The sequence below is a fragment of the Brachyhypopomus gauderio genome, chromosome 7 (genome assembly GCF_052324685.1).
Source record: "Brachyhypopomus gauderio isolate BG-103 chromosome 7, BGAUD_0.2, whole genome shotgun sequence".
NCBI classification, from domain to species: domain Eukaryota; kingdom Metazoa; phylum Chordata; class Actinopteri; order Gymnotiformes; family Hypopomidae; genus Brachyhypopomus; species Brachyhypopomus gauderio.
Genome location: NC_135217.1, coordinates 17,340,081 through 17,356,956, shown reverse-complemented (window position 1 = coordinate 17,356,956; position 16,876 = coordinate 17,340,081). Strand labels below are relative to the sequence as shown.

Here is a 16,876-nt window from a genome sequence, read left to right as displayed (position 1 = left end):
ATACAGCAACTGAATCTCCATAGCTGATATGTGAAGATTTTATTTGGTGTGCTCTCTAGTGTGACATTATAAGACCTATGCAACCCAGTAGCTTCAGTGGAATACCGGTATGTTTATACAGGTGTGATATCAAGAATAAGGTGATACACCATTTTACAGTGTCACAACAATCTTGACAATCTGCAACGATACATCTCTCTTATACAAACAAACCTTGACCATTTTGGCTCAATTTATCCATAAACGAACATGGACAACACATCAAATGGTGACAGTCAGTGAAAAATACATTTATAAAAATAAAGTGACAGAAGATAACCAAGTTATTTATACAGACTCCTCCACAGCAGTGATGCTTCATTTTGAACACGACACGTTTTACAAATTTTACGCAACGTTATAACATCACATACCAAGGATGAGCAAACAGAAACCTCGTAGTGTTTCTCAGTTCGGTATTTTGGTTCAGTGCTGTTTAGTTCTCCAGCGTTCCACTGCTGGACCTTTCCAGCTACGACACATCCCAGGAATCCTAGTCCTCTTGAGCAACACTTTGTTCCTGCAGCCCACTGGGCCTAATCGATGTGCTCCCAAAAGAGCTCGTGTTCCCCTCACTGTTCCCGTCACCCCACGCAGATGTCCATCGCCTGGGCCTTCATCTCTGCTCCAGGTCCGTCCGGTTGTATGAACCTTCTGGCGACATGGTCCACCAGGTAAAGCTCTCCGTCCAGGGAGAGCGGACCGCAGCACACATATACAGACGTACACTGGAAGCTTCGCAAAGCTTTAGCCTAGCAAGCCGAGTCCTGGCGCTCCTGCCCCTGACGGGAGGGGCTGCGTGCGGTCCGAATGTTAACCAACCCCCTCGTCCCCCCCGCTGGGATTTAGCTGACCAAAAAGGCCCCGAAGAAGCTCGACTTCTCGTCCATGTCGATGGTGCTCACGTTGCTGACGGTAACAAACAGCCTGTCTCCGCCCTCCAGCTGGAAGAGGCCCGCCTGGTAAATGGAGTACAGCCCATACTCAGCGTCCTTCGACCAGCATGTCGTCCGCGCGTTCTTCATCAGGAGGATGGGCACCGGGTATGAGCCCACTTTCTTGTAAACGTACTGCAGCATGGGCTTGCCCCGGGCTGACTCGGTCGGTGCACCGTCGTCTTCCTCGCGCTCTTCCTCCTCTTCCTCCATGAGTGTGTGTCTAAAGTAGGTCTGGGAGTAGATGTAATAGAAACCAGCCTGAGGAACCACCAGCTCCCCGTCGCTCAGCTGCACGTTCTGGAGGAAGGCCAGACCTTTCTCAGACTCCCACGACTGGATCTTCTGGCCGTACACCTTCCTGTTGGAGGGACCTACAGCAACACAGCCAGAGGGAGGGATTAAACCTTTGGGTTTGTCAGAAAAGAACCATTGTTTGGATGCTTGGCAGCACAGAGGGAAGAGATGCATATTTCAGAGACTAGTCTCAGATTACAAACTAATTCCTTTTTTTTAATCTAAATGTAGAATGCAGTTAAATGGAGAACAATACATTCATTTAAAAGAATGCAGATATTTGTACTTTATTTTACTGGCAATACCTAGTTTTCACACAAGACGACAAAAAGGTTTAAGAGTTCATCTCATGATTTTAAGAGCACCACTGATACAATCTTTGGCCAAGCCAGTAGGACAGCATTCAGTATTTTATACAAACCAAGATCCTTTTGGACTGAACATATGCAACAAAGCTCTATATTTGTACTTTCCACCCAGTGAGTCCATAGTCCAACCATAAAAAATGCTGCTTGAACTGTAATTCGCAGCGGACATGTTTTACTGCTTAAATATCTCTTCATATGTGCAGTCAGTTTATAAGGAAATGCTCCGTGTCGATTTTCAAAACATGTGGAGCAAGAAAGTAAGTAATAGGTCCCCGTAAAACGTTCAAAAGGTAGTGCATTGTACTAGCTAGTTATTATTTATCTAATACATACCTCCACCATCCCTGTCCGCATCTGGTGTGTAGCTGCCTGTAACGTGAGCGGCGACCTTGGGCCGAGGGGGGGCGTCCTGGTCTTGGATCACCAGAGAGGGGAGGACCCGGGAGACTTCGTCTGGAAAGTTTCCAAACGTTTAGCCTCTCTTGATTAATACACTTGTTAGTGCATATATGGACAAAAAACATATTTTACCTTTGACTGCCGAGGAGATTTCTTTCTGGTAGCGATTAGACATTGACTGTTGAACGGGGAAAAAACAGCATTAGTCATAAAATCATTCAAGCACTTTGTGAATTATCAAGATGAAACAAGCCTAATAAATTGCATTTGCCTTTGCTGAGTTTGATTGCTCATTAAGTTTGGTTAGCGTGATAAATTCCTTAGGTAATTAAAAGAGGAAACTGTATCTTAGCTATAAATGGATTCATTGTATTTACATCCTGGCCCCCCTCCGAAGTTGATACCTTTTCTATCAGAAAGTGCAGCTGTTGCGTGACTTGCCAGCAGGGGTCGTCTTTTCCCTCAGCGGAGCTCAAATCCAAACCCTTTATGGTTCTGAGGTTGGCGCGCATCAAACAAGAGACGCTGCTTTTCGAAAATGTCTCCTTCATCTGTTAACATGAAGTACAAATATGAAGTTTGATGTAAAGTTCCTACAATATTAATGCACTCTACAGACGAATATGTAAATAGGCGTCTAAATGTTCTGCAACAAGAACTGTAACAACCATTCTGTTAATCTAGGCATTACCATTACTTTGCAATTAAAAACACGATTGCAATATATCTTTTTAATCAGCCTTTGAGTTTCTAAAAGTTTCTAAATTAAAAGTTAGAATATTTAACGTTAGACTAAATCGTTTGTATGTGTGTGTGTGTGTGTGTGTGTGTGTGTGTGTGTGAGAGAGAGAGAGAGAGACAGAGAGAGAGAGTGAGTTTGAGTCTACCTGGCACAACAAAGAAATGGTAGAGCTACAAAACTGATTCATTTGTAAGGTCATATTCATTTTGTCGTATTACAGTATACAACCCGTATTTATGAATAACATTAGCTCTCTGCACATGGACTGCCTAAATCACATTTGTTCTTGCTTAACTTTGGCTGCAGGCTTCAGTGAGCGACCTGTTGGAAGGTCTCCAATAAAACATAATCCACGGAGCTTTGGGAAGACGGAGATCTTGCACAGAGAAAACAGCCTGGTGTTTTCGCAAACCTGCATTTGATCTCAAAATACGTATTCCGCAGTGATCGGACGATAAACCAAGAACTCCACACGCATCACACTTCTGCTGTGCGAATAAAACCATAATTATCTGCCAGTTTAGACCAATTGCAATTCGCTCCGAAATAACACGGACCTTACCGTCGTTAAAACGTTGCTGAAGTAGATGAATGTCACAGCCACGGCGATGGTTTGCAGGAGAACCGCAGCCAGCAGCAGGAGCCCGATGTGCTGCATGGTGTGTGATCCTGTCATCCTGACCAGAGAGCAGGACAAAAGCTGCAAGCGACCTCCTTCTCCCCGCACATATGAACAAACATGGAGGCGGAGCAGGGCTGACTTTCAAGGAAACGGAGGAACACGAAGACTACCTTCTCGTAAAGGCGCAAAGGCTTTCGTTTTCTATACACCGAACCGCAATGGGTTTGACCCAACAGGTTTTCTTGTGTTCCTTGTTTGGGAACAGCCCTCGCGTTTATGCACACACATACCTGTTGAGTCGGAGCAAATCCAGCTTTTATTTCATGACCACATTGTGATTCGTGAATATTTTATTGCATTATTTCAGAGAAGCCTTCAGGGCAACAACTAAAAAAACTCCCCAACTTGTGTGAGTTTCTGTACAGACTATATGTAAAGTCCAGTTCTAACATGTGTTTGTAATCTGAGCTTTTCAAATGTTTCAAGGGAGTATTCAAGTCGTATTGTTCTTCGGGAAAGCGTTTTGTAAGCGAAGGAGCTTTTAGTCATATGATTTATGAAACTATGCCTGCCGTGTCAGCTTTCGATGACAGGTTCTGTAGGGCCCCCTTAAACCCGGACGGATCCAGTCTTTCCTCTCAAGCCGAGCCAGGCCGGAGAAGAGCCACACCGGGGGACCCTTAATACACGTGATGTTTTAAAGTAGTTTTATTTTATCAGCAAACAATCGTGTTATCTTGACATTCAATTACAAATCTCAAGCAGACTTTGGGATCTGTTTACCTCGTGGCGAATGCGTTCCAGCCGCCCTGTGACATATTCAAAACATGTGTATGCACAAGAGGACACAGGCATCATCGTGTTTTAATCAGACACTGCCTTGTTTCTGCATCGCTTCCTTGCCTCTGTATTAAATGCTATCCATTTGTGTAGTGCTGTGGGCTGTTTGAGCCCAGGCCTGCTGGAGACTTGTTCTCTAAGTAGACGTGACCTTTGTGTGCAACTCTCTGACGTTCACTTTCAAAGATGCGTGCAGCTGAACTTCTTATTTGAACTTGGATTGAGTGAGTGAGTTTTTTTTTGGATGGAGAGAGAACTCTGTCCCCATTTCCTTTGGTCTCACCCTGCGAGTCGGAGCATGCATGCCGCATGTACAGATTAAATCGCCCCCACTACATGGATAGCAGACGGGGAGAGACCAGCTAGCCCTGACCGCGAGGGGAGACTTCCTGTAAAGGTCCAGGTAACGGGTTTCACTCCGCCTTTCGTTCCCGAAAACGCAGCTCAGACGTAGACAGACGCTGCAGACATGCGAGATGATGCATTAACATTAATGGCAGCACAATCAAGAACACATGCACACGGCGAAAAAAAGAGAGAAAGAAAAAAGAAGAGTGGACAAGAGGTTGTGTAGCTGCCGCGTGATTAATCTGCTGAGCACAGCGTGGCTCACGGTGCCTGGTGCAGGACGGGGCCACTGGGCAGACAGGCGGGTCCGGGGCCCGTGCTGTTCCACTGCCGGCTTCCTTTCCTGCTTGCTCACTCCCTTTGTCCTTCCAACCTCCCTCTGTTCTACACTCCTCCCTCTCCGCCATCGCCGCCGTCTATCTCGGTCGGCCAGCTGCGCTCCGACGCAGTCTCTCCAGGCCAGGCCCCGTCCATGTGACCCTCTTCAGAACAGCAGGCAACCTAAACAATGCTGCAACCAGACCAGACCCGTATCTGGCATCCAGGCCCCGTGGAGGGAGGTAGAGGGATCCGAGGGACACACACACACACACAAGAATAACAGCAAAGCAACCAATGGCCAGGCTGGAAACTCTGGTAGTGAGCAGCCTGAGCTCAGTTCTGGCCTGGCTTGGTTTAGCTGACGTCAAGAAAAGCTCCAGCAGAGAAACGCTAACTGATCGCTTATGGCAGCTGCTCCTCGTTTATATGTGAGGAGACTGATTAAGATTGAGCACAAAGGCCTCTTGCAAGGTCTGGCACATGTGCTTGTGTGTGTGTGTGTGTATAGGCCAGAGGAGAGAATCAGAAGCCAGATTTAGGTCAGGAGACAGTTGGAGCCTAGCACAGGGGACCAGCTCATCTTGTGTCCTAGCACAGGGGACCAGCTCATCTTGTGTCCTAGCACAGGGGACCAGCTCATCTTGTGTCCTAGCACAGGGGACTAGCTCATCTTCTGTCCTAGCACAGGGGACTAGCTCGTCTTCTCTCCTAGCACAGGGGACTAGCTCATCTTGTGTCCTAGCACAAGGGACCAGCTCATCTTGTGTCCTAGCACAGGGGACCAGCTCATCTTGTGTCCTAGCACAGGGGACTAGCTCATCTTCTGTCCTAGCACAGGGGACTAGCTTGTCTTCTCTCCTAGCACAGGGGACCAGCTCATCTTGTGTCCTAGCACAGGGGACCAGCTCATCTTCTGTCCTAGCACAGGGGACTAGCTCGTTTTCTGTCCTAGGGTGGACACTAACGCCTACTGCACATTTTTTCAGTTTTGTTTTCCACTCTTAAGCAATCCCGAATATCTTATTGCGCTGATGCTCATTTGACAAGAACATGGTCCAGGCGTCTAGATCTGGCTATGCAATCAAGTTCAGTCCCAGGTGACATTGTGTAAGTGTGTGTGTGTGTGTGTGTGTGTGTGGGCAGCTCTAGGATATATATGTTCTATAGCTGGAAAAATGTGTCCTGACAGATTTAGACAAAGCAACATTTCCCGACACCAAACCTTGAAAGAGCACAGAGCTAGTGTGGGCTAGTTAGCTAAATTCCCCACCTGTGGAACAATAAAGGCTGTTTCTAGTTAGCATTTTCTGGGTGATTACATGATCACATTGTTGCTGGGGAGTGTGATGAGAGTGTGGTGTGATATGCAGTCTTGACTCAATGCTTCATTGCACTTGGGGAATCAAGAATCTGGCTGGAAAGCAACCCCCCAGCTTTGGGAGGCCCTGCTTTATTGCAAGGAAAGAAGTGTATTAGAGTCAAATGCTGGGTGGTGGTGGTGGGGGTGGGAGTGGTTTTGAAGTGGGGAGGGGGGGGCAGTCCAGAGAAGTATGATAGAGGCAGAAAAAGAGAGAAAGAAAAAGAAAATGAGATCGCAGTTATATTTTGACATGGACCAGCCATGGCGAGAGTTAGAGGTCAGAGTGGTAAGGAGTATTGTGCCATTGTGTGATATCACTCGTGACTCTGAAGGCGATCTGGAAGGGGAGATTCCCAGCTCTCCTCCTGGGCAGGAACAGACTCTGTTCTTTCCCTTGGGGACACAGAGGGTTTTTCCACACAAACTGGGCTGCAATGACGGAATACTGTTATAATCCCATTTTTTATATGGAAGGATCCTGTGGTCATCCAATGGCGATGGGGGAAAATAACAAGCCCCGCCTTCTTGTTGATGTGCAGTAGATAGTTTTGGTTTTTTTTTTTTCTTGGTTGGCTATCTTTCCCTATATGGGCGTAAAAACTACAAAAGCCAAGTGGTCATCCTTGGGTGTGGAAAGATAAATGGACCCAAACTGTGTGTTTGCAGCACTAGTGCACAAATCAGCCTAGACAGGGAAGCGGCTACAACTTGCACAAGAGTCTCATTTGCAGGCACGTACAGCTTTTGCATTATGTATGTCTTCGCCAGTGAGACACGTTATATGTGTTGCTGGAGTTGCCAGGTCCGTGGAAAACGCTGTTGAGCAATAACTGGGCTGCTGGAGTGAGCATGCCAAGGCACTGTATGTTTTCAACAAGTGTCTCTGGAGGGAATTGGACCAATAACTCTAAAATGATTTTATATTCAGGAGTACTCCACAGTACGCTGACTCCGAGAGACAAAGGAAAGCTGAGATTCAGCAGTTTGTGTGAGTCAGTGTGTAGTTTTGTCCTGTCATCAGAAAAAGACGGTATATCCTAACCAAGCAGAACACTTTCAGCAGGGCAGAAAGACCAAGCCTCTACCCCTTAAAGTCAGGAAGTAATGAACAATGTGAACTATATTCAAAAGATAACATTCCTCAGCGAGTCAGGTATGTGAACTTTCACATTCACAGTGAGTTCCTTCGGGTATGTTTTCCTGAGAAGGCTTTAGATGAGATAAATAATTAACTCACTAGATACTGTCATAACTTAGGACGGATTTGGCAACGCCAAGAGTCTTTGGCATGACAAGCCCGCCCTGAGAAGGAAAGTACTTCATTTAGGTATCAGGTTGTGTGCAATGTTTTATTTTTTTTTTGGGATGGGATCAGGTATGGTCACATGACATGGCCCTACCACTCACAGAAAAAGTGCTTCTGCTGTTTAAATAAATGCACAGGAGTTTCTTCTGTCAGGGCACGAGAAGCGACAGGTTATTCTAGTCGGTGTGACATGCTAGCTGAGCCTCTGGGCCATACTAGCACATGTGGCACCATGAGACGGCTCCTGTCACAGGATGCTACGAGAGGATTCTGCACAAGTCCTTCTGTTTCAGAGCTCTCCACATGATAGAAAAGTATAACAAGTTGTTTCTTTTTTTATTAAGCTTGTGATGAGTGATTTAACAGGGGGAGGTAGATGTTGTCAACCACATAATTTACACAAGGTTGAGATCTGTTGGAACGTGAAAAACAAACCAATCACTGGTGCTACATTCAGCAGCCAAATCACAAATCAGAGGTTCTTACAATATATATAATGAGGTTCTTACCATACATATATCTAACGGAGAACATGAGGAAGAGGTCTACACACACACACACACACACACACACACACTGATAACACACAGAAATCCCCAGTATCAAATAAACATTGACAGTGTCCCTTCATGTGCAGATGGACCCAACACTAAGGTTTTATGGTGGGCATAACAGAAGACAGAAAAGCATATATCTCATACCGATAAAAGAGACCATCAATGGTCACAGGACAAAAACATATAAAACCTGATTCGTACATTCCGAATCGTCTTCTCTTTCATGTTTAACTGAGTTGAAGGACACCGGGCAGATATCCTGTAACAAATACTGGACTGATTCACTGTCTCTAGAGTTATGGTTGTTTCTCATGCGTCCTCTGCTGTACTGGCAGAAGGAGACGGAGGAGCAGTATTGCAACTGGTGCCACAGGTGAAGGTGAAGTCAGTTCGAGCAAGCATTCCACACCACTTAGTCCGTAGCCCACGGCCTTTCCCACGTGCTGGAGGTGAAGGCTGCCTTCCAACACCTACCCCCACCTTCCTCCACCTTCCCACCCCAACTCATGTTACCTTCAAACCTCCACTCTGTTCAGGAAATTCCCTTTTGTCATCCTCTCTACTGCCAACAGCGAAGCTTGCGAAACTCAGTTCAGGAATTTCAGACTTCCAGATTAAATTTCAGCTTACAGCTCCTGGTGTCTTTTTGTTTGTGACAAGATGTGGAATAAATAAATAAACAAATTGTCTTCTCACACCTTTAACAGGTTGTCAGTTTTTAAATGGTATGAAGTTTTGCTTACACAGGTACCATAAAATAATCATACAAAATATAAAATCGGTGAAATTTAAAATTAACCCAGCTCTCTGTGATTCAAGCATATCAAGTACATCGAACTACAGTATTTAGCTGATTTCATGCCCTGTAAAGATCAATCCTTTAACTTCATAAATATATCCTCACATGAAGGCTACTCTCTGTAATATATTAGTGCACCTAGATCAAAAGGAATGTAAATTAAACATATGCAACAATTTCCTCTACAGCTGTGGTGCAATACTGGATTTCTCAGGGCAAACATTGTTTTTCTCTTTAATTTCCCTGTTCTCAGAAGTCTGATCCACTTTTGGATTGGCTGGATAATTAGCTGACAGGCTGATTTGTTTGTGGTACAGAATAGAGAGAAGCAGTCGTCGTAATGCTACGGCATACAGCAGCACGGAGCAACACAAGTTCCCCGTGTGGCAGCTTCATAGCGCCGGTCCTGCCAGTGCTAACCTACCCTGGATGTGATGAGGAATCGGAGCTATTGCAAACCTCTAGAGCTTGCTGCCTTCCTACACTCGTTTAAGAACAGTTTCTCTATCAAAATAGGCAAGAACCTTAAAGGTTCTGCTCCAGCCAATCGATGTAGTTCCTCAAGCTCCGCCTCCCCACCGAGAAGCACACGGGCCAGAAGGCGAAGACCATGCAGCCGTGGAAACCGTCCTCGTAGTGGTCAGTGGTGACCGCCACGCCCGCCTCCTCCAGACGCCGGCCATACATGAGGCCGTCGTCCCGCAGCACGTCATGTTCGCAGGTAAGGATGTAGGTGGGCGGGACCTTCTTCAGGACGGCGCCTTCAGCCAGTAGCGGCGCCGCCCGGACGTCCAGCAGACCCGGCATCTGATCCAGGAGATGCGGTGTGCCACGCCAAGGCACCACCGGCTTGTAGTGCTTGTGGAAGGCGGGTGGCAAGAGACGCGTCCAGTTCACCTTGACCCGGGCCTCCTCGGCTTCCTGGTTCTGACCCAAGGCCATGTGGCTGTTGGCCAGCAAGGAAGGCACAAGACTGTGGTCACCGTCGAGGTACTCCAGCCAGAAGTGGGCCATGAGGGGGCGGTAGAGGATGGGCACGTTGCCGTTCTGCTGGTAGGACGGCGTGTTGAAGTCCAGTGCCTGGAGTACGGGGTAAACAAGTGCCTGCGCTTTCAGCCTCACGGAGACGCTGGTGTCCACGGCCAGCTGGGTCAAAGAACAAACCACGCCACAGTCACAACAACATTACATTAACTCACTGCTGAACTCATTGCATGCACATGCACTGCCTCGACCTACATGCCCTGATCAGTCGCAGGCCGGATGGCTATTTATCTGATCTAATTTCAGTACCTGATCATTCGCAGGCCGAATGGCCGTGTATCTGATCTAATTTCAGTACCTGCTGGGCTACGGCAGCGGCCAGGTTTCCTCCGGCGCTGTCACCCGACACGGCCACCCTCTCTGGGTCCACGGAGAACAAGGCCAGCACCTCGGCTTTCAGAATGTGCTTGCATGCACCCAGGGCATCGTTGTACTGCTCCGGGAAACGTGCGTCAGGAGCCAGCCTGTAACTGGAGACGCAGGAGGTGCTGGTCTTCACCACCAGGACGTTACAGGGCGATGCACACAGGAACCCAGAGTTCACTGACCCCCCCACCCGGTTTAATACTCACTCCACCGATATAACGACTGCATCCAGCTCTTCCGCCATTCTCCTGCACAAGAGGTCGTAAGATCGCATTCCTTTTGGGGTGAAGTAAGCGTAGGAGAAAATATTACATGGGAAGAAAATTTAAGGGATATGGAACTGACTAAAAACCAAACATACAAGCAAAATCGTTACAATGTTATTTAACCACTATTTGTCAAAATGAAAAATATGATAAATATTAATATTTAATGTAATGCATAACAATGAATGAATATACATACATGCAACTCCACTCTGGAATTTTTTTTTATTGACACGTGTGTCCAGGGTGTGTACATTCACCCACACCTACTGTAAGTTCTCTAAATTACTCAAAGGAGAGGCTCTTTGATATTTTTAGGCCTGACCACTTGAGGGCGCGTTTGAGCAGAGAGTGCCCACTTCTCCACTTCTGAAGGGAGCATAGATTTATGGGCGTGGAAACGAATGACAAGCTTGTGGGTCTGCGCATGCGCAAAACCGCAAACTAGCACACCGATGCGAAGCACAACTCGACAGAACACCGGCTTCACAGACCCATATTTCTTCTCTGAGCACAAAAGAACGCGTCCACTCACTTCCACTCCCCAGGGCCCATCCACCACCATGGAAGTAGATCACTCCTCTTTTAAGACGCCCAGGTCCGGGTGCGGTAGACTGGAACACGCGCGCGCTTACCCCCGAGAAGGACGTGTCGGTGACCCGCACGAGCTCACTCGAGTGCGGCCCGCGCAGCTCAAGAACCGACACCACAAAGTTGAGGACGCGGATATGGTGGCTCAGGCCAAGATCTTGGATGAGATTACCCTAAAAGAAAGAGGACAAGGCCAGAAAAGCTCTAAGAAACAAAGCCCCTTGTTTTAATGGCCAGTATTACAAACCCCAGGCTGCTAATCTGCTTGCCAAAGTAATCTGCTAATCTCTCTATGAAAATAAGAAAAGGCATGTGTGTTTACAAAACTAAACAAAAGAAAATAAGGTTTCGTGATAGTTATATGTTGATAATTTAGCGTTATAATTAGATCGACTTTTACAACCAGACGTCAAGGTTCCTGCACAGAAGAAATGGTGCACACCGTACAGGTGGGATGAGTCTGCATACCGACACAGAAAACATTCTCTTAAAAATAAGCAAAAAATGTGAAACTGGTTGCACAAACATAAAAAATGAGTTTACAAGTGATAGCTGCCAACCATTTCACATGTCATATCCATTCCACTTAGCATGGGCATTCGTACTGTTGACACTAAACTCTGAAGTAACGAACAGATGTTTGCCGTCCTAAAATAAATGTTATGACTGTTATGACCTGACAGAGCGCAGATGCCTCGACAATAATCACAAGTGATAATCTAGCGTTACTTACTAACTTACCACATACATCATACAACGAAATACTGCATCCAGTAACATAAGTTTCCACGGCTCCGTGATTGTGCTGGGCAGCGGGAGGTAAATATAATAAGACGCTGCTACTGACAGTAAGAATGCTGCGACCCAAACTGACCGCATCATCGGACTACTACGAGTATGAAATCGCGATTCATTCAGCAAAGACTTCGTCTGACATCTGGGAACTACATTTTGCTACCGAGTTGCTCTAATGACAGGGGTTATGGAGTAACAGCACATTTTAAAATAAAAGTCCAACTGCGTTACATGTAATAAAATAGTGAATAATTAGCCGTAAAGCATCCACTGACTCTGAATAAACACGAATACTAAAATTTTGTCAATACTTTTGATCGACATAAATCATTATTGTTGTGCTGGAAAGGTGAAACACCCAGTCATCTTAGGTCATTAAAGAGAACAGACATCTGATGTTAAGATTTAGTAAAAAAAAAACCGCAAAGGGGATATCAAAATGATAAGGTTAATAAGGCGGGGTTCAATGCAAATCATTGGCAGTTCATTGCACTGGAGACTTTAATTTTGAAAGACGTTTTGCCGCGCCATGCGGATATGTTTACAAGTCTTCCTGGAATGCAGGGTGCATTTTTTTATCATTCATGAAAATATCAAAACTACAAGAATCTACAATACACCGTACCAATAAAAGGAAACAATATGGATATATAATATTAACGTTTAGGCAGTGCACATTTTTTCTTTAAAACTATGATGACATATATTGTGCACAACACTGTATTGCGCACATGTTGCGCATAAGAAACTGGTTATCCTACTAACGCAAGAGCAACTTGTCTGTAGTTTTACTTTAACCTAGACGACACGCAAACTCAATTTTCCTTCGGATGGTATCTGACTGTGTAAACGAGGCAGACTAACATTCACAAATGTTTCTTCCTGAATAATTATCAAATTACAGCAAAGACCAAGTAATTATATTGTAAATGGATAACAGTTCACTAGATGGCGCTGTTGTCCATCATTGTGATTTACCTTCGACCCAAGTAATCGAAGCGTGTGATGGCAACTTATCTGCCAATGTAATCGAACATTACAGAGCCAACAGAGAAACAGAGCCAATAAAGTTTATTTTGACAATATTTACTACTACTATTACTACTACTGCTGCTACTAGTACTACTAATATCTATCATAATGACAGGGTATATTAGTTGGACATAGATTACGTTTAATCGATGTAAAATCTAAACTACTGCTTCTTCCTTTGAGGCTGGGTGTCCTTAACTGTGGCTGTACACATCTGTGTAGACGCCTAGATGCAGCTGGATAGAAAGTAGGGCAGACAGCACAAATGATGTGTGTGTATGTGTGTGTGTGTGTGTGTGTGAGAGAGAGAGAGAGAGAGAGAGGGTTTTCACTCCAGGCATGAAGGACGTGAGATGATTGTCTGCCTTTGACCAAAGTCTTGTTAATTCAAACCTACCTACAAATCTCCTCTGTTTTCCCACATGTGTGATTGACTGATAAGGTCAGAAGGAGGTAAATACAGTCCACATGTTTTATCTAAACTAATTCTTAGTGAGTGGAACCCATATGCAATTAGGATATATTGTTTTTTTCCACAGCAAGCATTAATCAACATGGGACTCGTTAACCAAAACGTCAAGAATGCATTGGAAAGATCATAAAAGAGTATTTTGTAATTTGTTTATGTTCATTTTTCATTAAAGGTGCCGTTTTAACCAACCGCAGTCTTCCTGTGTCGCCTCAGAGTTGCTGACAAAGTCCTAAGTCTTGTAAATGTGACCAACAGGGTAGTGTAATGTGTCCCAAACACCAGGAGAACACAGATCAAGTAGAATCATGCCAGACCAAACATCTGCTCTCGGGAATGTGCGCTTGTATTCCCAGTGCAACAGTGGCAGACTCGTCAAGCAAAAGCACACATTCATTTAGTCTTGCATTCAGCTTTGTTAAACATCAAAAGACGAATACCTCGCTCAAGGTGAGGAATGTTTCCTTGTTTATGAATAGTTTCGAGTTGGGGAGGCACCTTTTTCTGTCTTTTTTGTTGTTTTTCTTTTCTAATCTCCTTCCTCCAGCGCACCAAGAAAGTAAACCACTTTTTGTTTCAGTCCCGTTCTCGTTGGTTGGTGTTAAAAGGGATTCTATGTCGTGGAAACCCCTCGAATGTGTACCAAGAGAAGCAGTATATGTAACAGAATCCCCACAGCATTATAGCGATATTGAGGAACACACAAAAGCTGTGCGTGTGTGTGTGTGTTTGTATTTGTATTTGTGTGTGTGTGTGTGTGTGTGTGTGTGTGTGTGTGTGTGTGTGTGTGTGTGTGTGTGTGTGTGTGTGTGTGTGTGTGTGTGTGTGTGTGTGTGTGCGTGCGTGTGAGTGCGCGCGCGCTCGTGCGCCTATGTGAAAGACTTGGGGAGAGATTAAATTTAGTGAGACAATTAAAATATATATATTATGATCAAATTACATTAGAGCGTTTGTTTACAACTCATATATGTTTGTTTTTCTTGTACAAATCCTAGCCTGGTTCAGGCAGCTCTTGTCGAGGGAATGTCTGTACAGACAGGTTGAAGCTACTTGGTGTAATACGGTAATGTGGGCCCCTCTCCCCCCTCACATCACTGACATGGCGGACTCGTCCGGGCCACTCTGGACCTAGAACTCGGGAATGACTCTGTCTTCAGGTTCAGGCTCGGAGGACTATCGCGTGGATTAGCAAGACTCGCTGAATCCGGAGTGAGTAAACTCGTTTTTACACTTAAGTCAGATAGGACGCTGTCATTTGACACAGCTTTGGGGATCCGGGTAACCGAGCCGAGCTGGAGAGCTGCATAAAGCCGCCGTGGCGAGCAGACGCCGGCTGTGGTGTGACGGAGAAACGTCTTGAATGGAAAACGAAACGAAACATAAAATCTTAAGCTCGAACTCTTCGACTAACACACGCCGTCTACTTTATTAATATGATGTTATGTGTTAACAACAGCGTTTAACTTCACACCACGGGTCCAGGTTGTGGTGCACGACTTTAATCTCGGGTTTGAAAGTTTTTTATCACCCTGCTGCTGCTTCTCGGTCACTTTGTTGCGTCCGCAGGATTTTGGAGACTGACCAAGTCGTTGCGTAGTATCGTTTCATAAAGTTGAAATGTGCTGCGATATGTTGAATATCTGTGGGGTAATATATGTGGGTTAATATCTGTGGGGGAAGGGGACGCCACTGTTTTGCTCATTAGGAAAATTCTGGAAATCGAAACGGGAGACATGGCGAAAATGAAACGTGATTTTAATCACAAAGACTCGGGGGCATTTGAACACTTTCACCGTAACACGCACCGCTTCATTAAATAAAAGCGAGTGTTTTCTAAAGCGGTTTTTTGCAAGTGACACGTCAAATCACTCCAGCAAGTCAGTAGACCGCGATGGCGTCATGCAAATATTAAATGCACAGATCTAGGGCAAAACGCAATCTAGTTGCCCAAGGCGCCGAGACTTCGTAATAAGTTTGTTGGAGTCATTATGCAACGAGCAGCTTTGGGACGTATCGGAATTTATTGATTTATCGGACCTTGCTGATGTAAACTATTGATATCTATTCCAAGACGCAAGTTTGAAGAAAACGTATCGTGGGCAATGATAAAAAAAAGGAAAATTGCGTAACGTCTATTGATGGTACAGAAGCTAAAGTGGTGTTTTTAAAACGTTTCAAAATACTTCGTATTAACGTATTGGAGGAAATCTGATCCCAAATAGATGGTCACGTGACATTCCAGAGCTGATGTTGAGGTGAAGAGCGTTTTCCTCTGAATTTACACGGCAGCCTTGTCCCGTTTTCCACAACCTCCCCCTCCAGTTCCTCTTTTTAACGTCCATCTGTTAAGGCCACTGCTGAAACTGTGTGGTGTGATGTTTGTCAGGATTTATCTTCTTTACGGTTTACTTTTATAGTTATTTATATTTTACCTCAGACGTGTCCTTCGTGAACGTCAATATCACCAGCTGCTGTTTGTCTTTAGGGTTGTGCCAAACGTGCACCTTTATATTATCTGATTCCCTATCGTCACGGAACACTTTAAGGAAACTTTAAATCGTGGTGGTGATTATTTTAACCCTCTTTTGCCACCCTTTTGTACGGCCCAACGCGAACTCTACTGACACGAACTCTGAAAGAATGTGGAGCCTGTGGCATTCTTGCTCAGTGCCATTCTTGGCCCGATTTCCACATCTGATAAAAATGCAACGGTCTTTTTGGGTGTACCTCAGCCAGCTATTTTTACTTCAGATGGGTTTAGGTCATTTTTGGAGTTTTTATCATGACGTTTAGTGTGTCAAATGCGTGCAGATAAGAATGTGCTTCGTTGCATGTTGTGGAAAGGAGCACACATTGGTTATCCTGGGACCTTCACTGGCGGGGGACAGTGTTTACTCTCATCGTAGCCTGTGTAGCTGCTACCTTTTCTTCCATGAGTCGTATGTTTCACACCTGGTTTCTTGTGGTCCTCTCCACACCCCTCTCCGAGGGTCATCTTTGAAGAGCGCCGATGTTCACCCACAAATAGCACTGACAGAAATATGAGGCAGATTTGGTTGATTGCAAGGGAAGGTTAGGTGTTGCAGTCCATCTGCCCATCAGTTCGTGAGAGGAAGATTTTAAGCATCTGTGCAGCTGCCTTTGTTGATGTTGCGGTGTGGGTTGTGCCAAGTTACTGTGAAAACCCATTGCCCTCAAGGCACTCTGTAGTTTTAAAGGTTTTCATCTTATGAAAAACTGATGGAACATTTGGAGGCAATTTAGAGGGGGATTATGGATTTTGTATTTGGACTTGGCTGGAATAGGACCTCTATCTAAATTGATGTCACTTTAGTGGCGGCGGTGGTTAAAGGTATAAACGTGAACGTGGCCCTCTCCTT

General features: G+C 45.3%; 3 protein-coding genes across 5 annotated transcripts in view; 1 reads left to right on the top strand and 2 right to left on the bottom strand.

Annotated features, from left to right (window-relative positions):
• Positions 1-22: 22 nt before the first annotated feature.
• Positions 23-3,694, bottom strand: tnfsf10 (TNF superfamily member 10). The gene is made up of 5 exons (XM_077012203.1): positions 3,343-3,694; positions 2,443-2,589; positions 2,171-2,216; positions 1,973-2,092; positions 23-1,348 (listed from the first exon to the last, which is right to left on the bottom strand). The coding sequence occupies exons 1-5, from the start codon at positions 3,454-3,456 to the stop codon at positions 885-887; spliced, it is 891 nt and encodes a 296-aa protein (XP_076868318.1). The 5' UTR covers positions 3,457-3,694; the 3' UTR covers positions 23-884.
• Positions 3,695-7,896: 4,202 nt separating this feature from the next.
• LOC143519103 (neutral cholesterol ester hydrolase 1-like) lies at positions 7,897-14,140 on the bottom strand. Of its 3 annotated transcripts, none has more exons than XM_077012199.1 (5): positions 13,937-14,140; positions 11,145-11,373; positions 10,550-10,619; positions 10,276-10,447; positions 7,897-10,079 (listed from the first exon to the last, which is right to left on the bottom strand). In XM_077012199.1, the coding sequence occupies exons 3-5, from the start codon at positions 10,615-10,617 to the stop codon at positions 9,459-9,461; spliced, it is 861 nt and encodes a 286-aa protein (XP_076868314.1). In that variant the 5' UTR covers positions 10,618-10,619; positions 11,145-11,373; positions 13,937-14,140; the 3' UTR covers positions 7,897-9,458. The 3 variants fall into 3 exon arrangements, with proteins under 3 accessions (XP_076868314.1, XP_076868312.1, XP_076868313.1); XM_077012197.1 differs by lacking the exon at positions 13,937-14,140 and adding an exon at positions 11,942-12,192; XM_077012198.1 differs by lacking the exons at positions 11,145-11,373; positions 13,937-14,140 and adding an exon at positions 10,809-10,992.
• fndc3bb (fibronectin type III domain containing 3Bb) overlaps positions 13,866-16,876 on the top strand; it is a 43,526-nt gene continuing 40,515 nt past the window's right edge. The window contains 2 exon segments of the mRNA XM_077012196.1: positions 13,866-13,946; positions 14,492-14,705. The gene's annotated coding sequence lies outside the window, so the exon portion shown is untranslated.

Excerpts from the sequence above, each read along its gene's own strand:
- tnfsf10 (XM_077012203.1), bottom strand. The coding sequence starts at position 3,456 with ATGACAGGATCACACACCATGCAGCACATCGGGCTCCTGCTGCTGGCT. Across the intron at positions 2,217-2,442 it reads TGCACTTTCTGATAGAAAAG|TCAATGTCTAATCGCTACCA; the intron begins GTATCAACTTCG and ends CCCGTTCAACAG. Across the intron at positions 1,349-1,972 it reads TGCGGACAGGGATGGTGGAG|GTCCCTCCAACAGGAAGGTG; the intron begins GTATGTATTAGA and ends GTGTTGCTGTAG.
- LOC143519103 (XM_077012197.1), bottom strand. The coding sequence starts at position 12,082 with ATGATGCGGTCAGTTTGGGTCGCAGCATTCTTACTGTCAGTAGCAGCG. Across the intron at positions 10,620-11,144 it reads ATGGGCCCTGGGGAGTGGAA|GAATGCGATCTTACGACCTC; the intron begins GTGAGTGGACGC and ends TCACCCCAAAAG. Across the intron at positions 10,448-10,549 it reads GCAGTCGTTATATCGGTGGA|TTACAGGCTGGCTCCTGACG; the intron begins GTGAGTATTAAA and ends CTGCGTCTCCAG.